Source organism: Cynocephalus volans, chromosome 3 (assembly GCF_027409185.1).
Source record: "Cynocephalus volans isolate mCynVol1 chromosome 3, mCynVol1.pri, whole genome shotgun sequence".
NCBI classification, from domain to species: Eukaryota; Metazoa; Chordata; class Mammalia; order Dermoptera; family Cynocephalidae; genus Cynocephalus; species Cynocephalus volans.
In genome coordinates this window covers 37,412,015-37,428,235 of record NC_084462.1, presented here as the reverse complement: position 1 = coordinate 37,428,235, position 16,221 = coordinate 37,412,015, and the positions used below count along the sequence as shown (strand labels likewise).

The 16,221-nt window shown below is 47.1% G+C and overlaps 1 protein-coding gene across 1 annotated transcript in view; it reads right to left on the bottom strand.

Annotated features, from left to right (window-relative positions):
- ATP10A (ATPase phospholipid transporting 10A (putative)) overlaps positions 1 to 16,221 on the bottom strand; it is a 139,497-nt gene that overhangs the window by 31,197 nt on the left and 92,079 nt on the right. Inside the window, 6 exon segments of the mRNA XM_063089995.1 lie at positions 794 to 1,011; positions 2,109 to 2,361; positions 4,101 to 4,231; positions 5,240 to 5,371; positions 6,054 to 6,160; positions 13,338 to 13,423. Of these exon segments, the coding sequence (XP_062946065.1) occupies positions 794 to 1,011; positions 2,109 to 2,361; positions 4,101 to 4,231; positions 5,240 to 5,371; positions 6,054 to 6,160; positions 13,338 to 13,423 (927 nt within the window).

The window sequence follows — 16,221 nt, the reverse complement described above, 5'->3', positions numbered from 1 at the left end:
TCACTGGGTATTTACATTTTTTTCACTGTTTTACTGATACCAAAAACACCTTGATAAACTTCCATGTACAGCAATCTTTGATTGAACCACTGAAGAGAAAGTCTGGATATTTCAAATACTCTTGATGTGAACTGAAAACATTTCCCTCCTGCCAAGTGAGAGGCCCCTTCCCCCACCCTGTATAAAGCCACTGGTGAGTGGGCGTCAGGTTCTACACCAGCCCTGCCTGCAAGGCAGCTTCTGTATGCGTTGAGAAGCACATGAAAGAAGGAAGCCCCGCAGAGTGAACAGAACGCACTCTCCCTCTGTTCTGTCAACACTTCAGAAGTGAAAGGATCCTTGAGAGGGTTTCCCCCATGTCTGGAAGTTTCCCTGTCTGATGAGGTGGTCTGTAAGTATTGGGAAGCTGACAGGGCAGGCAGAAGGCAAGCTTTATTGGATTTGAGCTCATCTAATTAAGACTTTGGGGGGGGTGGGGTGGCTTTACTTTCTCACGTGTGTCATTTTATTCTGATGTTTTATTCATTTCATTGGCCGGACGGGCTTCCTCTCCACCACCCTTTCTGGGTGGCTCCCCTGGCAATGCCCCAGCCCTAGCAGCCATGGCAAAGGGACCATGTCAGGGTTCTGGAAAAGACACAACGGTGGGGAGAAGGTGTTGGCCAGAAAAACTTCTGCTGCTCGAGCAGAGCCAAACCATCGGCAATAGCTTCTCTGTGTGATTGAACAGAGACACTTTGAGCCCAGGGCAACTGGCCATCATCTGGGTGACCCCTGCAGGCTGCATGCTCACCATGGGGCTGCTGAAGGCCATGTGCTTGGACTGCATGCTGGCCCTCTTGGCCTCTGCCCAGCTGCTCTTGCGTCGGAAAGACTTGATGCTCTGGGTTCTGTGCGGGACCCGGACGCTCTGGTGGCTCCCGATGCTGCCACGCTGGGTCATCGAGCCCCCTTTGGGCACTACCTCCTCCTCCTCGGAATCTGCCTCCTGGTACTTGGCCAGACGCTGGGCTGTGGGGAGAGGGATATGGGTCAGACATCCCAGGGCAGGCCAGGCATCGCATGTTAAAGATTCCGTGAGGCTTCCGGAGGACCTCCCCAGGGAACTGCCACCCTCGCTCCAAAGACAAGGCCACAAAATGAGGGTTTCCCCGACTGAGGGACAGAAGACATTCTCGTTCATCTGTACCCTCAAGCAACCTGAGGAGGCTGATGTTTTCAACCCCATTTCACTGGTGACAAGACTGAGTCTTGTCTCAGACAACTTCAAGGAGCTTTTTAAGGTCACACGACACAGGAGCAGGGGATGAAGGTGGCACCTAGGCCCGAGGAAGCCTGTCCACTATGACACAGCAGACATCCCACCCACAAGTCTTATGGGGGCAGAGACAGGTTTATGCCTGGCCTCTCCATGCAGGTAGGGCCTAGGTGTGCATGGCGGCCAGGAAGCAGGCAGGGCAGAGGGTAAAAGCCTGGTCTGTATGACAGGGCTTCGTGGCCTGCCCATCACCTGGTGGTCACAGGGCCGCCTGCCTCACCTGGGCTTTGCAGGTAGAAGAGGAGAGGTGCACCTGCCTTCCAGTCACACAAATGGCTGGTATGTCAGGCTGGGGCCACATGGGTGGTGGGCACCATCTGCACTCACCCACGTGAGGACCAAGCGCTACGGGACAGGGAGGCCTGTGTTCCTGTGACCACACAGTGGCTGGGCTCAGCCCACCTGTGATGCTCCATCCAGGAGGACCTTGACACTCTGCTGCGCCCAGGCTCCCGGGAGCCCTGCTGAGCAGTCACCGCAAAGCCACTGGAAGCCTCAGAGGCGAGCTCCTCAGGATGCCCTGCCTGGCTGCTGCACTTGCGTGTCAGAAAATGAGTGCTGAAATGGATGCCCCTCACTCCAGATGTTGCAAGTAGGTGCAAGTACCTTTTCTATAAATAGTGCCAGCCTCAGGCCCTCAATTGCTCTGGTGGTCATGTGTTTAAGCTTCCTTGAAAACCAGCAGTCCCTGAAGCTTGTGGGTGTGAGTGTGCGTGTGTCCACATGCAGCTTTGGACAGCAGCTTTCTGCTCCAGCCCAGACTTGGAGGCAGCCCCCACTCCCAACTCACCATTTGCATCATGAGAGTATTCTATGCCAGACACAGTGCATCTTCGGAAAACCATCTTATTCTCAGTGAGAGTGCCGGTTTTATCTGAGAAAATGTATTGTATCTGCCCCAAGTCCTCTGTGATGTTCAGAGCACGGCACTGCAGCTGTGAATCTGTTTCTTCATCGTACAGCTCTACGTCCTGGTTAATGAAGTACACTTGGCACACTTTAACAATTTCAATGGAAACGTATAAGGATATTGGGATCAAAACCTAGAAGACACAAGGCACACAGAATGCATGACTGTGAGGACCAGGGAGCTGCAGAAATTAGTCTAATCTATTTAAATGACAAATGACTAAACCACAAGTAAGTAGGGACCATACCATACCTTTAAGAGCTTAAATAGGTTGGTTTAGAGTCAATATTGAAAAAGTATTAGAATATTGGCAAAGAGTTTAAACTAGGACAGCCTATGGTGCAACGGCAGAGCAGAAATCCACTATCGTGTCTGGAAATACAGTAACCATGGCTTGGATAGAAGCAAGCATTTTCATATTAATAAGTTGTGCTTGAGAGAAGCTAGGAAAGGAATGAGAGAAAAGAGAAAAAAACACGGCATAGTCAGAGTCCTCATAAGCAAAGTCACTTCACACCACAGTGGCACTTGACACCCAAATCTACCCTGGGCTCCAAGTGACAGGGGCTACCATCTCCCACAAACATGATCCCATAGTTTGGGGAGCAGCTGAAAATACAGAGACAATCAGTTTTCACATGCTGGTTATACGGCAAAGGACAATTTCTGTGATCTTGTATAGTACAGAGCAAAGGAAAGAAGGCGTGGTGAAAAGTATTCACAGTTAAGCCTTGATAATTTCAACGGCCTTGAAATTAATGTCTATTTATTTATTCATTTATTTTTGGAGATAATAGTATTAAACTAATGTCTATGGGCTCAGAATATCATATCCAGACTAACTGGGTTCTTCTGGTAATTATGTTAATGAGACACCAACTCAAGACTAGAACAAAATTTGCATTTATAAAAAAGATGAATTTGGAAAGTTAAATGAAGATGTTTCCTATTGTATGAAGCACATTTAATAAGAGACAACAGAGCTTCCCTCGTAGGCAAAGTCTAAGCCAATGTCCTCTGGTCACTCTTTGCATTCTCAAAATGGTTGCTGGGGACCTCGCTGCCCCTTGTCACCCTTGGAGCTCTGGGACTTTCCCACTCTTTAACAAACGCTTTTGGGCATAGATTCCCAGTCAGTGCCTGGGAGTTGTTGAGGAGGCACGTAATTAATAACAACAGTAAAAATAATAACAATAAACAATGTGGATAAATGGATAAATGCAACATGAAGTCCTGAATTGAATCCTGGAACAGAAAAAGCACATTAGTGGAAAGACTAGAGGGATCCAAGTGAAGAAGTCTGGAGTTTAGTTCCCATCGAAGAACTAAAGCTGGTTTCTTAGTTTTTACAGTGTCCCATGGTAACGTAATGTGCTCATGTTAGGGGAAACTGGGGTTGGGGCGTATGGGAATTCTCCATATTTGTCTGTGCAACTTTTCTGTAAATCTTAAAATTATTGCAAAATAAAGTTTTTTTTTTTAAAAAAAGTAATTTAAAGGAAAAACAACAAACGAAAATAACCAAAACCAAACCCTCAGAGCATAAGAATCCTAAGAATAGCAAATAGAATTTTAACTTGAAAATCATCCAAGGAAAGACTTTACAGATAAATGAGGTGGAAAAAAAGCAACACTTCAGACAGAATATGTGTGGTCCTCAGGAAACAGCACAAAGCAGTAGACAGCAAAAATTGAAAATTACTGACACAGATGACGTAGCAGAGATGAGGGACACAGGGGAGAAAGACACCTGGGGGGCTGTGGCTGGGTGTCCAGAGGCAGAACTTATAGGAAATTCTCGGCAGAGTATTATGGCTTTGAGTTCCCCTCAGAAAAGCAAAGCGATTATCACGTGATACTTAGTGTTGTTACCTGCAGAACTATTATCATTGTCAAAAATGAGTAAATTGCAGCTGTGACTGGGGATAAAGAGCTGCCGTCAGACTCAAGGACATCAAATAATGGTTTCTTTTCTTGATATCGCCATATCCACAATCCGTGTCCTGTAGTAAGTTCAAAGAGACACGTCACTCATCCGATGGTGCACACTAAAGCAGAACATGACGGTTTTGTTAGCTCGCCTTCCATGTCAGAAAGCAAGAGCACCCAATACTTTTGGCACCCATGATCAGCCCGCTGGAAGGAACTGGAACACAGACTCTTCCTCACACCAAGAGGTTCCCATTGTTGGTGCTAAATGGTACCAGTGGTCATAACTGCATGCATGCCAGTAGCTGACAGTGTGGAACCTCCGAAAGAAATTTCCCAGTGTGTGCCTCACAAAACCCCAGCCTCAGATGCTTCGTGAACAACAGTCAGCAGGCTCTCGATACCACCCATTATTGACCCTCCTTGGAGATTGAAAGTTCATATGTTACAGATCCTGAGATGCCAACGGTAACACACATTATTTGATCAACTGGGCCTCACATCTGTAACAGAAGCTTTTTCACATCCTCTGTCCCCGCATCTTTTACCCTGAGCTCTGAGACCATGTCACACCTGCCTGGTGGGTGACAGTGCAGGAACATGGTGGTGGTCATTTACTGGGGCCTCCACACACTTCCCTGAGTGCTCTTCCAAGGCAGTGTGCAGGGTCTGGAGGCCAGGAAGGCCAGTGAGCACCAGAGCCTGCATCTGACCTAACTGCTAGCCCCTTCTTAGGCTCCACACCATTTTTCCCATCTTTTCATGAAGTTCCATTAATCACCTTTGTGCTCCTCGCTTTAGTGCATCACCAGCTTACTTACTGATACTCCCCCCACTGGAATCACTGCTGCTGGTGGGATGACACCATTCTTCCATCCAAGAAGGTGTCAGTTCAGAAAACAGCATTACTTTGCCAAGCTCATTCATCCCAGCATCTCAACGTGGCCTGCGCTGACATAAATCACCCTTGAGTTCACATCAGTAAACCTCTTGTTTTAACTTTAGAGTGCTGGGTCCAAGAAGGCTCGCTTGGGGGCTGTTCAGCGGTGCCCACTCATTTGTGATCTGTCCAGGAGACTTACCGACTGCTGAAAACAGAGACATACAAACGAGGAGAAGGACACACCAGAGCACGTCGCAGTTCATCTGCCTCTCGAGCCGGCTGCGCTTGTAGCGGGGCCCACTATTGTTCAGCAGAGCCTTGGTCTCGTGTCCTGTGGGGAGGACGAAGAGACATGGGGAGTCAGTGCTCAACAGTTAAGGGACAAACTACGCTGACTCCATGCAGTGAATTACAGTCGTCCCTCTATATCCATGGAGGATGTGTTCTAGGACCTCCCCCGATACAAAATCTGAGGATGCTCAAGTCCCTGATATAAAATGTCTACTACTTGCATATAACCTATGCACTTCCATACACTTTATACTTTAAATCATTACTTATAACCCCTAATCGTATGTAAATAGCTGTTAGACAGTACTTTTTAGGGAATAATGACAAGAAAAAACAGTCTGTCATGTTCAGTACAGACACAATTTTTTCTTCCTAATATTTTCAGTCTGAGGTTGGTTGAATCAATACATGCAGTTATGGAGGGCTGACTGCACTATGCTGCCATCCAGTGGTATTTGCATGAAAAGTGTGGTCAAAAGAGCAAGGAATACAATTAATCTTACATATGCAAAAGCCATGGAGCAATTAATGCAAAGAAATACGCTAACATTCCAATCAAAATTAGAAGAATTTTTGCTTTCGCTCCTTTCCATTTTTCTGGTTTTCCAAACTTTTTACAATGGGTATATGCCACTTGCACAATCAGAAAAAAAAATTAGGGAGAACACAGAGCACCATGTGGCAAGCCTGCACTGTGGCAAAATGCAGCAACAGGCGCCTACCTGCGTAGATGACGATGCCAACGACTGCTTCCGTGTTCCTGATGGTGCACCCTCGCAGCAACAGGTTTTCCTTATACAGTCCAGCCTTTCTCCCATCGTCGTGTATGCTATTGAGGAACAGTTGGCATGTATCACGTGGTTGCATACATGTGCCTTATGTCCCTGATACATGGAAGCTTGGGGAAGCCTGGATGCTAGACTGGGAAAAGGAACAGGGAACCCCAAGTGTGGGTGGTCTGTCTCAGCAGATCTCTACAAGAGCGGAGAGAAAGCTGGGGCTCACTAGTACCTGGGCATCCAGAAGCAGTTCCAGAGCCTGATGTTTTTTTGTTTACTTTGTACATGTGCTTGCTTTTACTCCAGGGACTGACCACAGCTAGAAAGGGCAGACCCTGGAACTGTGGGATAGGGTAGGGATGCCGGCCAAGGAAGACCTCACTAGGCAGATCTCCTGGATACCTCCTGCTCATCCTAAAACACACTACTCCTAATCATAACCCCATGCTGTCAAAAAAAATACAAATATCTCTCTAGAAAAGGAGACAGTATTTGTTTTGGAAACATTTTTCACACCCTTTTTTCTTATAAAAAGTCATAAAGTTATTAAAAATATTAATATATTTAATTTGAAATGTGGGCAATTCTATGAGACAATTTTATAAATTCTGCTTCATTGATATTTAGATTCAGAAAGACAGCCCAAGTTTAGTCCACTGGTTTTCAAACTCGTCCTCCTGGCCCATTAATGACCCACACTGGGCTGTGCAAGGACCACCTGGGACAGATGTCCTGGATCACCAATGACCAGGTCACACGGGAGGCCTTGGAGGCTTCTGGAACTACAGCAGGGGCCTGGCATAACCTAGCCCATTTTCCACTGAGGGGGCCTCCAGAAAGCCACCTTTGTGTACCCTCAGTGGACAGCCCTCCCCACCCTCCCCATACCCACAGTCCCAATGCCTCTTCTGTGGTTTTATCAGCTCACCCGGGGCCCTGGAGGGGCTTTCCCTCCTGCCTACTCCCAGCACAGTGCCCACCGACCAGGGAATGAATGTGTTTTCTGGTGAAGAGAAAGGAGCTTCACAATGAAGTCAAGGCTTAAACGCATGCTGGGAGGATGCGTTTTCTGCAAATCTTATTTACCAACATAGCACTGCTCTTCTGCCAAGCAAACATAAAGGGCCACGTGGGGAGATGTCAATCAACACTGTGTCCACAGCCCACGGGACAATTCCAGGACAGGGTAAGGTTTCACTTTAAAGAGAGATTCAGGACAGAAAACCTCACTGGCAGCATTGAGAGGCCAGCACCTGTACGATGCTGTTACATAGAAAACCCCGCTCCACACTTCCAGAGTGAGGGCACCCATGGCCACACATCTCACTCCTCACATTGCTCCAGGAACAGCTGGACATGATGATTTCTCTGGGACAGCAGTAAAGGACACTTCATCACAAAGCCCCAGTTATGCTTACTAAGAACAAGAGGTAAGCCCAATAGAAACAAGAAAAACATTTTACATTATGTGTTCTTTGACTAACGTACGCTTTTTAGTAGCTACTGTGCTTTCTAATGAGACCAAGCCAGACAAATCCATCACCGGCATGCGCATGGTCTGCATTAGAGCCGCAGCCACAGGGACAGGCAGCGGAGGCAATGGGAGAGGATGCACTCCTAGTGATTGGCCCCATACCAGGAGGGAAGGAAGTTGGAGAAAGGCACCACAGCAGGCAAGTAGGGGTGGAACAGGCCCAGAGCCTGGCAGGCACGAGACACAGTTCCACAAAGGGCACACCAGGCTGCACTAGGCACTGCTCCTTTGCTGTGGGCTGAATTGTGTCCCCAGAATTCATCAGTTGAAGTTCTAACCCCCAGGACCTCAGAATGTGACTGCATGTGGAGATAGGGTCTTCGCAGATGTGATGAAGTCAAAACAAGGCCAGTAGAATGGGTCCTGATCCAATCTGACTGGTGTCCTTATAAAAAGAGACGAGGACACAGAAACACACAGAGGGAAGTCCACGTTGAGGAAACAGGAGAAGATACTGTCTACAAGCCTAGGAGAGAGGCCTCAGGAGAAGCCAACCTGCCCACACCTTGATCACGGGCATCCAGCTTAAAGAACTGTGACACAACAAACTTCCATTGCTTAAGCCACCCGGTCTGTGGCACTTTATTATTTCAGCCCCAGCAACTGAACATAGCCTTTAACATTTAATCTAAGCCACTTAGAAGAGCTCATTAGTTAAGTCCCCAGGCCTCGAGATTCATCAAATCAGAAGTAAAACTTGATGAGAACCTTTGGGTGATGACATCTACCATCCACTGAAAAGTGCCACATGCAGGTTCCTTGGGAAAAGGCAGAGTTTGGCTAATAAATATCCTGCCTGTCTTTTCTTTTACATCTCCCTGCTGCACCTGTTGTTGGTAATGGGTGTCACTCATCTGAGGCCCACCAACGACCAGAATGGCTGACAAGGGCCAGTCTCTGTGGATGTCATCTATGGGGGTGCAGAAGGCTACCCCAACAAGCATGCCATGAGCTCCTGGGGGCAGCTGGTACTCACGCCAGCCCTCCATGGTTGTAAAAGGCTCTGCAGCACACAGGGAGGAAAGCTCAGAACCCCACTCTGTGGAGAACTTGGGGGTGAAAAGGGTAACCAGAAGAGGGCGGGGTACTATACTTGCACCAGACAAAGTAGACTTAGGTCAAAAACTGTCCCAAGACACAGAAGGTCATTATATAATGAAAAAAGGTCAATTCAACAGGAAGATGTAACATAAACATATATACATATATGTTTATAAACATATATGCACTCAACTTCAAAGCACCTAAATACATAAAGCAAGCATTGACAGATTTGAGGGGAGAACAGGGAACTGGCTTCACAATGTGAAATGGAATTTCACATCAGATGACAACCAACCAGCCTCTGTGCTTTTTTCTTTCAGGCAAAGTGCAAATGTGCGGTTGACTTGTGGCTGCAGAGATGACCATATGCCATGAAGCTGGCCAAGCACAATCAAGGAGGGGCAACCTGGGCCAGGTCTCCACTCAGGGAGACTCTCTGGGCTACAATGCCTCGGGGCAGGGGCAAGGGGAAGAGCCCTGGCAGCAGATGAGGGGCATGAAGGACGCTGCCCTTTCCAGTTCCAACCTGAGAGTTTCATCAGGGCTTAACTCTGGGGAGTGTTTTAAAAGACACTGAGCATTAAAGTGCACTGGAATACTGAAGCTCATAACACTTTTTTTCCTAACAGCTTGAAATATACTTCACATACCATAATATCCACTCATTTAAAGTATACTGTTCAGTGGGGGTTTTTTTGTATATTCAGAGTTGTGCAACTACAACCACCAGCTAATTTGAGAACGTCTCCATCACCCCCAAAAGAAAGCCTACACCTACCGGCAGCCCCTCCTCATTCCTACCCCACTCCCCACCCCCAAAGCCTTGGCACCACTGATCCACGTTCTGTCTCTATAGACAGTCCTGTTGTGGACGGTTCACATCAATGGAATCACGCACTGTGACTAGCACCGCCCTCTCCAGGATGTGTTGCAACACATATTCTTTCATGCCACTCTCATGTCAGCCTTAGAGGCTGACAGGGAGGCCCATGTCATCTGTGGCCCAGGAGAAGGCTGAGGCTTGGAAATGTAGGACAACTCTCCCAAGGTCACCTGCCCTGGGAAGGGGGACAGCTTGCATTCAATTGGGTCTTCTTACCACAAACCCAAGCTTAGTTTTGTTCTCCAAATGCAAAGACCTAAGGTTGAGTTCGAATGGGCTGGTCCAAAAAGAAGGGAAACCTGCCGGTGAAGCTGGCCTGCAGTCCTGGCTTCCAGGCATGAGCGAGGCCCCTGGCCACACCTCTAGCAAGAGTGGTTGAGCAATACCTCACCCATGCCCTGCCACCTGCACCCACCCCCTCGGTCGGCTCTGCAGCATGGCCAGTGCCTTCCTTAGGCTCTCTGGAATCCAGTGCACTGCAGTCCTCGTTCCTCAATGTCCCTGCTGGGCCTCCACCCTGGGCACCACCCTGTCATGGCATCCCCATCATGCCGAGGACACAGCTCCTACCTATTGAGAAAACGATGTCCTCATTCCTTTCTTCCCCCACCCTCTGTCCCATGTGGCCTGGCCTCTTCCCTGACTTCCAACATGAGGCAGAAGGAGGGTCCTCGAATCTGTCTCCAGAGCCCACTCTCCCTGGGATTCCTGACCCACTTTCTGGTCCACGTTCTATCTCTGTAGACATTCCTGTTGTGCACAGCTCCCATCAGTGGAGTCACACATCTTTTGGCTGTCAGCTGAGTTGCTCCACCTGATACATTTGCCAGGCCCTCAAACTCAGGAAATCTCAGAACCACACCTTCCTTCCTCCTGTAGCCCCTCCTAATATGACACTTTCTCAACTGGCTCTCCCTCCCCATAGCTCTCAAGTGTCGCCCATACCTCTCTCCTGACCCTTCTCACCCCCTGCACTATACAGGGTGAGTGTCTGACTTGGGTTGAATGTCTCCCAAGACTTGATCCCCACTGTAACTGTTGAGGGTGGGACATCCTATTACAGTAACTGAAAGGTGGGGCCTTGAAGAGGTGATTAGATTGTAGGACCATGCCATAGTGAATGGACTAATAAGGGGCGTCAGGGGTGTGGTTCTAGGACTTTAAAATGAGAGTGAATGAGGAGGTTACTTTCTTCTCTCTTTGCTCTGCCATTTTGCAATGTGATACCATGAAGTCACCACCAAAGAAGGCCCTCACCAGATGGGTTCCCTGGACTGCACACTTCCTAGCCCCTAAAACTGTAAGCAATAAATTTCATTTTCTTTATAAATAACCTAGTTCTGTGTATTTTGTTATAAGCAACAGAAACGGACTAATACAGTGTGCCTTATCCAAAATGCTTGGGACCAAAAGTGTTCTGGGGTTTTTCAGATTTTGGAATATTTGTATTAATGAGATATCTTGGTGATGAGGCCCAAGTCTAAACATGAAATTCTTTCATGTTTCATATGCACCTTATAAACATAGCATGAAGATAATTTTATACAACATTTTTAAATGATTTTGTGCATGAAACACTTGTTCCATCACATGAGATCATGTATGCGATTTCCCACTGTGGTGTCATGCTGGCGCTCAAAAAGTTTCAGATTGCGGAGCATTTTGGATTTTGGATTTTCAGATTAGGGATGCTTAACCTGTATTATTACGTGTAATAATAGTATTAACAATAGCAGCCACAATAATACTGACCAATACTTATTAGGCACCTATCATTCTGACAGCTGTGTATAGGTTAACTAAACTTTTTCAACGGCACGAGGGAAGTCGTCAGATTATCCCATTAAACAGACGAGTGAAGCAGTTTGCCCAAGGCCTTCTAGCTAGAAAGTGGGGGCTCCAGAGTTGCCAGGCTCAGCTCGGAGAGGACTTGTTTACTGTCCCACTAAGTGGGTGGGTTGTCCCCTGAAGGCATCACTGGAAATTGCTATCTTAGGATTCGGTCCCTCGGGTGTAAATCCCATTCTGCAGCGGTCAGTGAGCGTGTGAGCAGTCATCTGAGCCCAGGGGCTTCATGGGGGACCCCACAGGAGAGAAGGTAGAGGAAGACCATGGGCTAGGAGTACAATGTTCGTAGAAGGATGTCTACCCTGTTTTTCTTTTTTTGCTAGGGCGGCACCATAAAATTACCCCATGAGCATTCTCCCGAGGGGTTGCCCTCCCCTCCCTTCACAACCATTACTTCAGGCCAGGTGACTTTGGAAACCCAGCATCTGCTCTGTTTAGCCAGCTTGAGCTCAGAGATCCTCAGTAGTGCTGTGAACAGTGCCATGTGTATACACTGCAGGTGCAACTGGCCCAGGAGTCCAGGAAGACTGGAAAGCCCACAGCAGGCCAGCTGTGTACAGCAGTGGGGTACTCTTCCCCCAAATCTCACACATTCTTTGTTAACGTCTTTTCCTTGTGAGTTCCACCCTCCTTTAATTGGCTCCTTCATGGGGCAATCTAACATGAGCCAAGTTCTGACTCTCAGGGGAGGACCATTTCAGTGGGTGGCTACGCCATCACCTGGCTGCAGACAAACCTCACTTTTCACTGTGACAGTTTCACTTCTCGGTCCACACCCCAGCATTACTGCCTGCCTACTGTGTGTTAGCCACAGGCAGAAGTGCTGGATGTGTCTGTAAGTCATAAAATTCAAAGTCACATGGAAAGCTCTCAGAAATGAAGCCATTTGCAGAAGCAGCGCTCCCCACGACCCACATGTCTGCGGGGAGGCCACTGCACCTAGCCACTAAGCAGGAGCCTGGCGTCCATGGTCAGCTCATGCCGTGGGACAGGACAGCTGCAGGAAAGAGACCCCACATTCTCCAGACAACAACTGAGCCCGCAGGAGTTTGCAGATGCAGAAGAGATCAAGTAGCACATCAGCAAAGTGGACCCTAACGTCCTCCAGGTCTTGTCACAGGCCACGCTGCCCATGAGACGCCCAGTCTGCAACTCAGCAGCTCGTCCTGACACTCCCTATTCTCTTCCATTTCTTCCCTCACACCAACTGACTACACAATTACTATTATGGGAATTTCCAAATAGACACAAAAGTAGAGAGAACAGTGTAATTACCTCCCATGTATCCATATCCCAGCTTCGACAAGTACCAACATGTGGCCAATCCTGTACCATTTACCCACTTCCTTGTCTTTCTGTTTTGAGGCAAGGAAGGGGCTGAACTATTAGGCATGCTATATATTGTACTTATTTTTTGGTTTGTTGTCTCTATTTTCTCCTAATTAGAATGAAATAAACATGAGGGCAGGAATTTTTGTCTATTCAGTTCACTGCATTATATCCAGAGCACATAGCAAGTGCTCAATAAATACTCGTTCAATGACTGAGTGGAAGAATGAATGAACTTCCATGCAGGATCCGGCCGCCTGCCTCCTGCTTCCATTGAACAGGGCCCGTGCAGTCAGCTTCCCTATCACTCCGCCCGACCTTCCCAGGCCTGCTAGAGGAAGAGAAGGCAGTGACCCTTCATGACAGACGGCACTGGTAAGTTTCTGCTACTCACCGGATCTTACGAACCAGTCCCATCAGCAGCCAAGAAGGCTCAGGTGCTGGGTACATCCTCAAAAGTCTGCACCACATGGCAAAGAAGACTGAACACACATTTTATAACTCTGTGTGTGTGTTTGTGTGTGTGTACATACGCATATATGTGGCTTATCAAATGGAAGGTCAAGCATGGGAGGTACACGATACTCACATGCAACCATGGAACCTAGTCAGGTTGTTGTTTGGCTTCTCACACTCGATAATGCTGGTGAACGTCAAAGGATTGAATTCGGAGACCTAAAATAATAGCATGAACACATCAGAGAAATCGGGACTCAGGCTGTTCTGTTCTAAAAGGCACTTGTTTTTCTGTCTCACCTCTATGGCAGGGAAACTTCACGGAAGGGGGACTCTGTGCATCTTTGCAGAATGCCAGCGCACACATGGTACTTAATCAGTGCTTTCTCATTTAATAGTGAATAATAATTCATTGTTTTACAATGAGTAATAGTGAGTGCACCAGTACTGGTTAGTAGGTGGGCTGAAATGACTGCAGCTCCAATGCAAAATAAGAGAATACAAGATAATAGCAAAGGCAGCCGGCGATGATGGGGGTGGGGGGGGGGTAGAGACGAGAGAAGCCAGCACCTTCCAGTTTTCTACTCAGACTTAGAGAAGCAATCCCATCTGGAAGACAGGAACTTGTACTAAAATACCATTTCCTCAATGAACACTGAAAATCCCTATAGATATTTGATGAAAAAGATTTAAATAGCCAATGTGTAAGACAATTTCTTTATCGTTCTGCTCAATTAAAACAAGGACAGCTCACCAGCCCTTGGTAGGAGTAACAGTGGCAGTGGGGGGAAGAAGAAAGCAGGGGAGCGGGACAGAACCTTTGGTATGGATAACTCGGCACAGGAGTAGGTTTCTTTATTTTATCAGCTCCCTGGTCAGGCCTGTCATGCTATTTTCTCTACAAAGGGTCACAACATGGCAAAAAACAGAACCGTTTTTGCTCACATAAGCATATCATCACAAAAAAGGGCAGGTGGTTAGAAATCACAGAAATGGCATACACATTGTTGACACCTCCCCAGGTGATTATTCCTCTACCACAACAATGCATTTCCCAGCATGGAATGCAGCCATAAAGGTAGTTACTCCAAACTCAGTTCTTCCTGTTTTCTAGTACATCGTGTACCTTAAAAGGAGGACCACTAGATAACAGTTCTAGTTAAAGAACCCCAGCTCAATAACTGAAATCTATATGCTATTTTAAAAGGTTCTTCTTGAAGTTTAACTAGTCATCAGTCCCTCTCTCCTGGGACCAAAATGGCCCCTCACTCTAGTCCACAGTGAGGCTATGTTTCAGGGAGTCCCAGCTTATGTAAAGCCATGAGGACTATCTTGAAGCAGTGGACTGTGTTTTTCCAGGGCAGACATTCTCAGACTCTAAGTACAGGGTGGCCATGAGGGAGTGAGTTCCAGAGAACACCGAGATTATTCTTGGCAGGCGAGGAGAAGAGAACTTAAAATACTCTGTCTCTGTTTATTATTCTTTCTCTCTAAGAAAAATGCAATGTACATGGCTCATAAACGGTAGGACATTCCATCTCTGAGACTTCAGAGCTGCAACTGTAATGTTCCATCAACAATCGCGTGCCTAGAGAACGTGCATGCGCAGGGCATGGGACGCCTGCCTTCCTCTGCCTCATCTGCAACTGGGCAAGATTTTGAGAATTTTTAGAACTGGAGGGATCTTTAGAGACCGGTATGGGCTGGAATGTACCCCCTCCCTCACCCAAGAATTCATGAGTTGATGTCCTAATCCCCAGTACCTCAGCATGTGCCCTTATTTAGAGACCGGGTCTTTAAAGTGGTAATTAAGCTAAAATGAGGTCATGAGCATAGGCTCCAGTCCTATATGATTGGTGTCCTTATAAGAAGAGGAGATTAGGACACAGACACATGCAGAGGGAAGACCACATGAAGACACAACGAGAAACACCAAGGTCAAGGGTTGAGATCCCCACAGTAGCCAGCCACCAAAACAAAACAAAACAAAGACACAGGGAGAAGACCCCATCTATGAGCCAAGGAGAGAAGCCTCAGAAGAAACCAACCCTGCCCATATCTTGATCTCAGACTTACACCCTGCAGAACTGTGAGAAAATAAACTTTTGTTTAAGTCCCCCCATCTGTGGTACTTTATTATGGCAGCTCTTGCAGACTAATACAGATACCATCTTCAAGTATCTCATTTAAAAAGAGTTTCACATGCAGAGCACACCTTTTGGATGAGAAAATTCTAATTACATCAATTGTTTCTAACACGACAGGCAATATAGTAACACTCCCTATTTAAGAATAGATTTACTTACCCTCTCCTCCACCCACCTGCCTCACTCCAAGCCAGCTTCAAGGTCACTGCCCAGTGGTCTGTCAGCCAGACTCTGTCAACCCTGCCCTCCCCAGAGCTTCAGAGGCAGAAGACCCTAACACATCCTCTGTTCTGAGCACACGACCATCACTTTCCTAAAAAGAAGATGCTCAAGCTGGGAAAGATGAAGGAGTTCTAAAGATGGATGTTGGCGATGGCTGCACAACAGCGTGAATGTACTTAATGCCACGCAACCGTACCCTTAGAAATGGTTAACATGGTAAAATTTGTTATGTATATATCACCACAATAAAATAATTTAAAGATCAGATATAAGCAAACATAGTGACAAGGTTTTCATAGCTCGCTCAAGGAGGCACTGTGCTAAGAACTGTACTACATCTGACAACACTGCTCTAGGTTGGTTTTGGCAGTACCTCCAATTCTCATGGCCAAGGTCACCGTGGCCTTGAAGCCACTGACCAAAGCTTCCTTTGCCTCTGAGACATCCAGCTCAGCCACGGACGCTCACTGAGAACAGTCTTGCATTAACAGGAAAAGATGTTGCCATGTCCAACAAGACAGAAAGTGTATAAAATATTCTATAGAAATTTCCAAAAAAATCTTAAAATGGGTTTTAAAGTTTTCATGTTTTCAAAACAGACCAGTTAAACACACCTGGTCTGACTGCCGAGACCCTTTTCTCATCGTC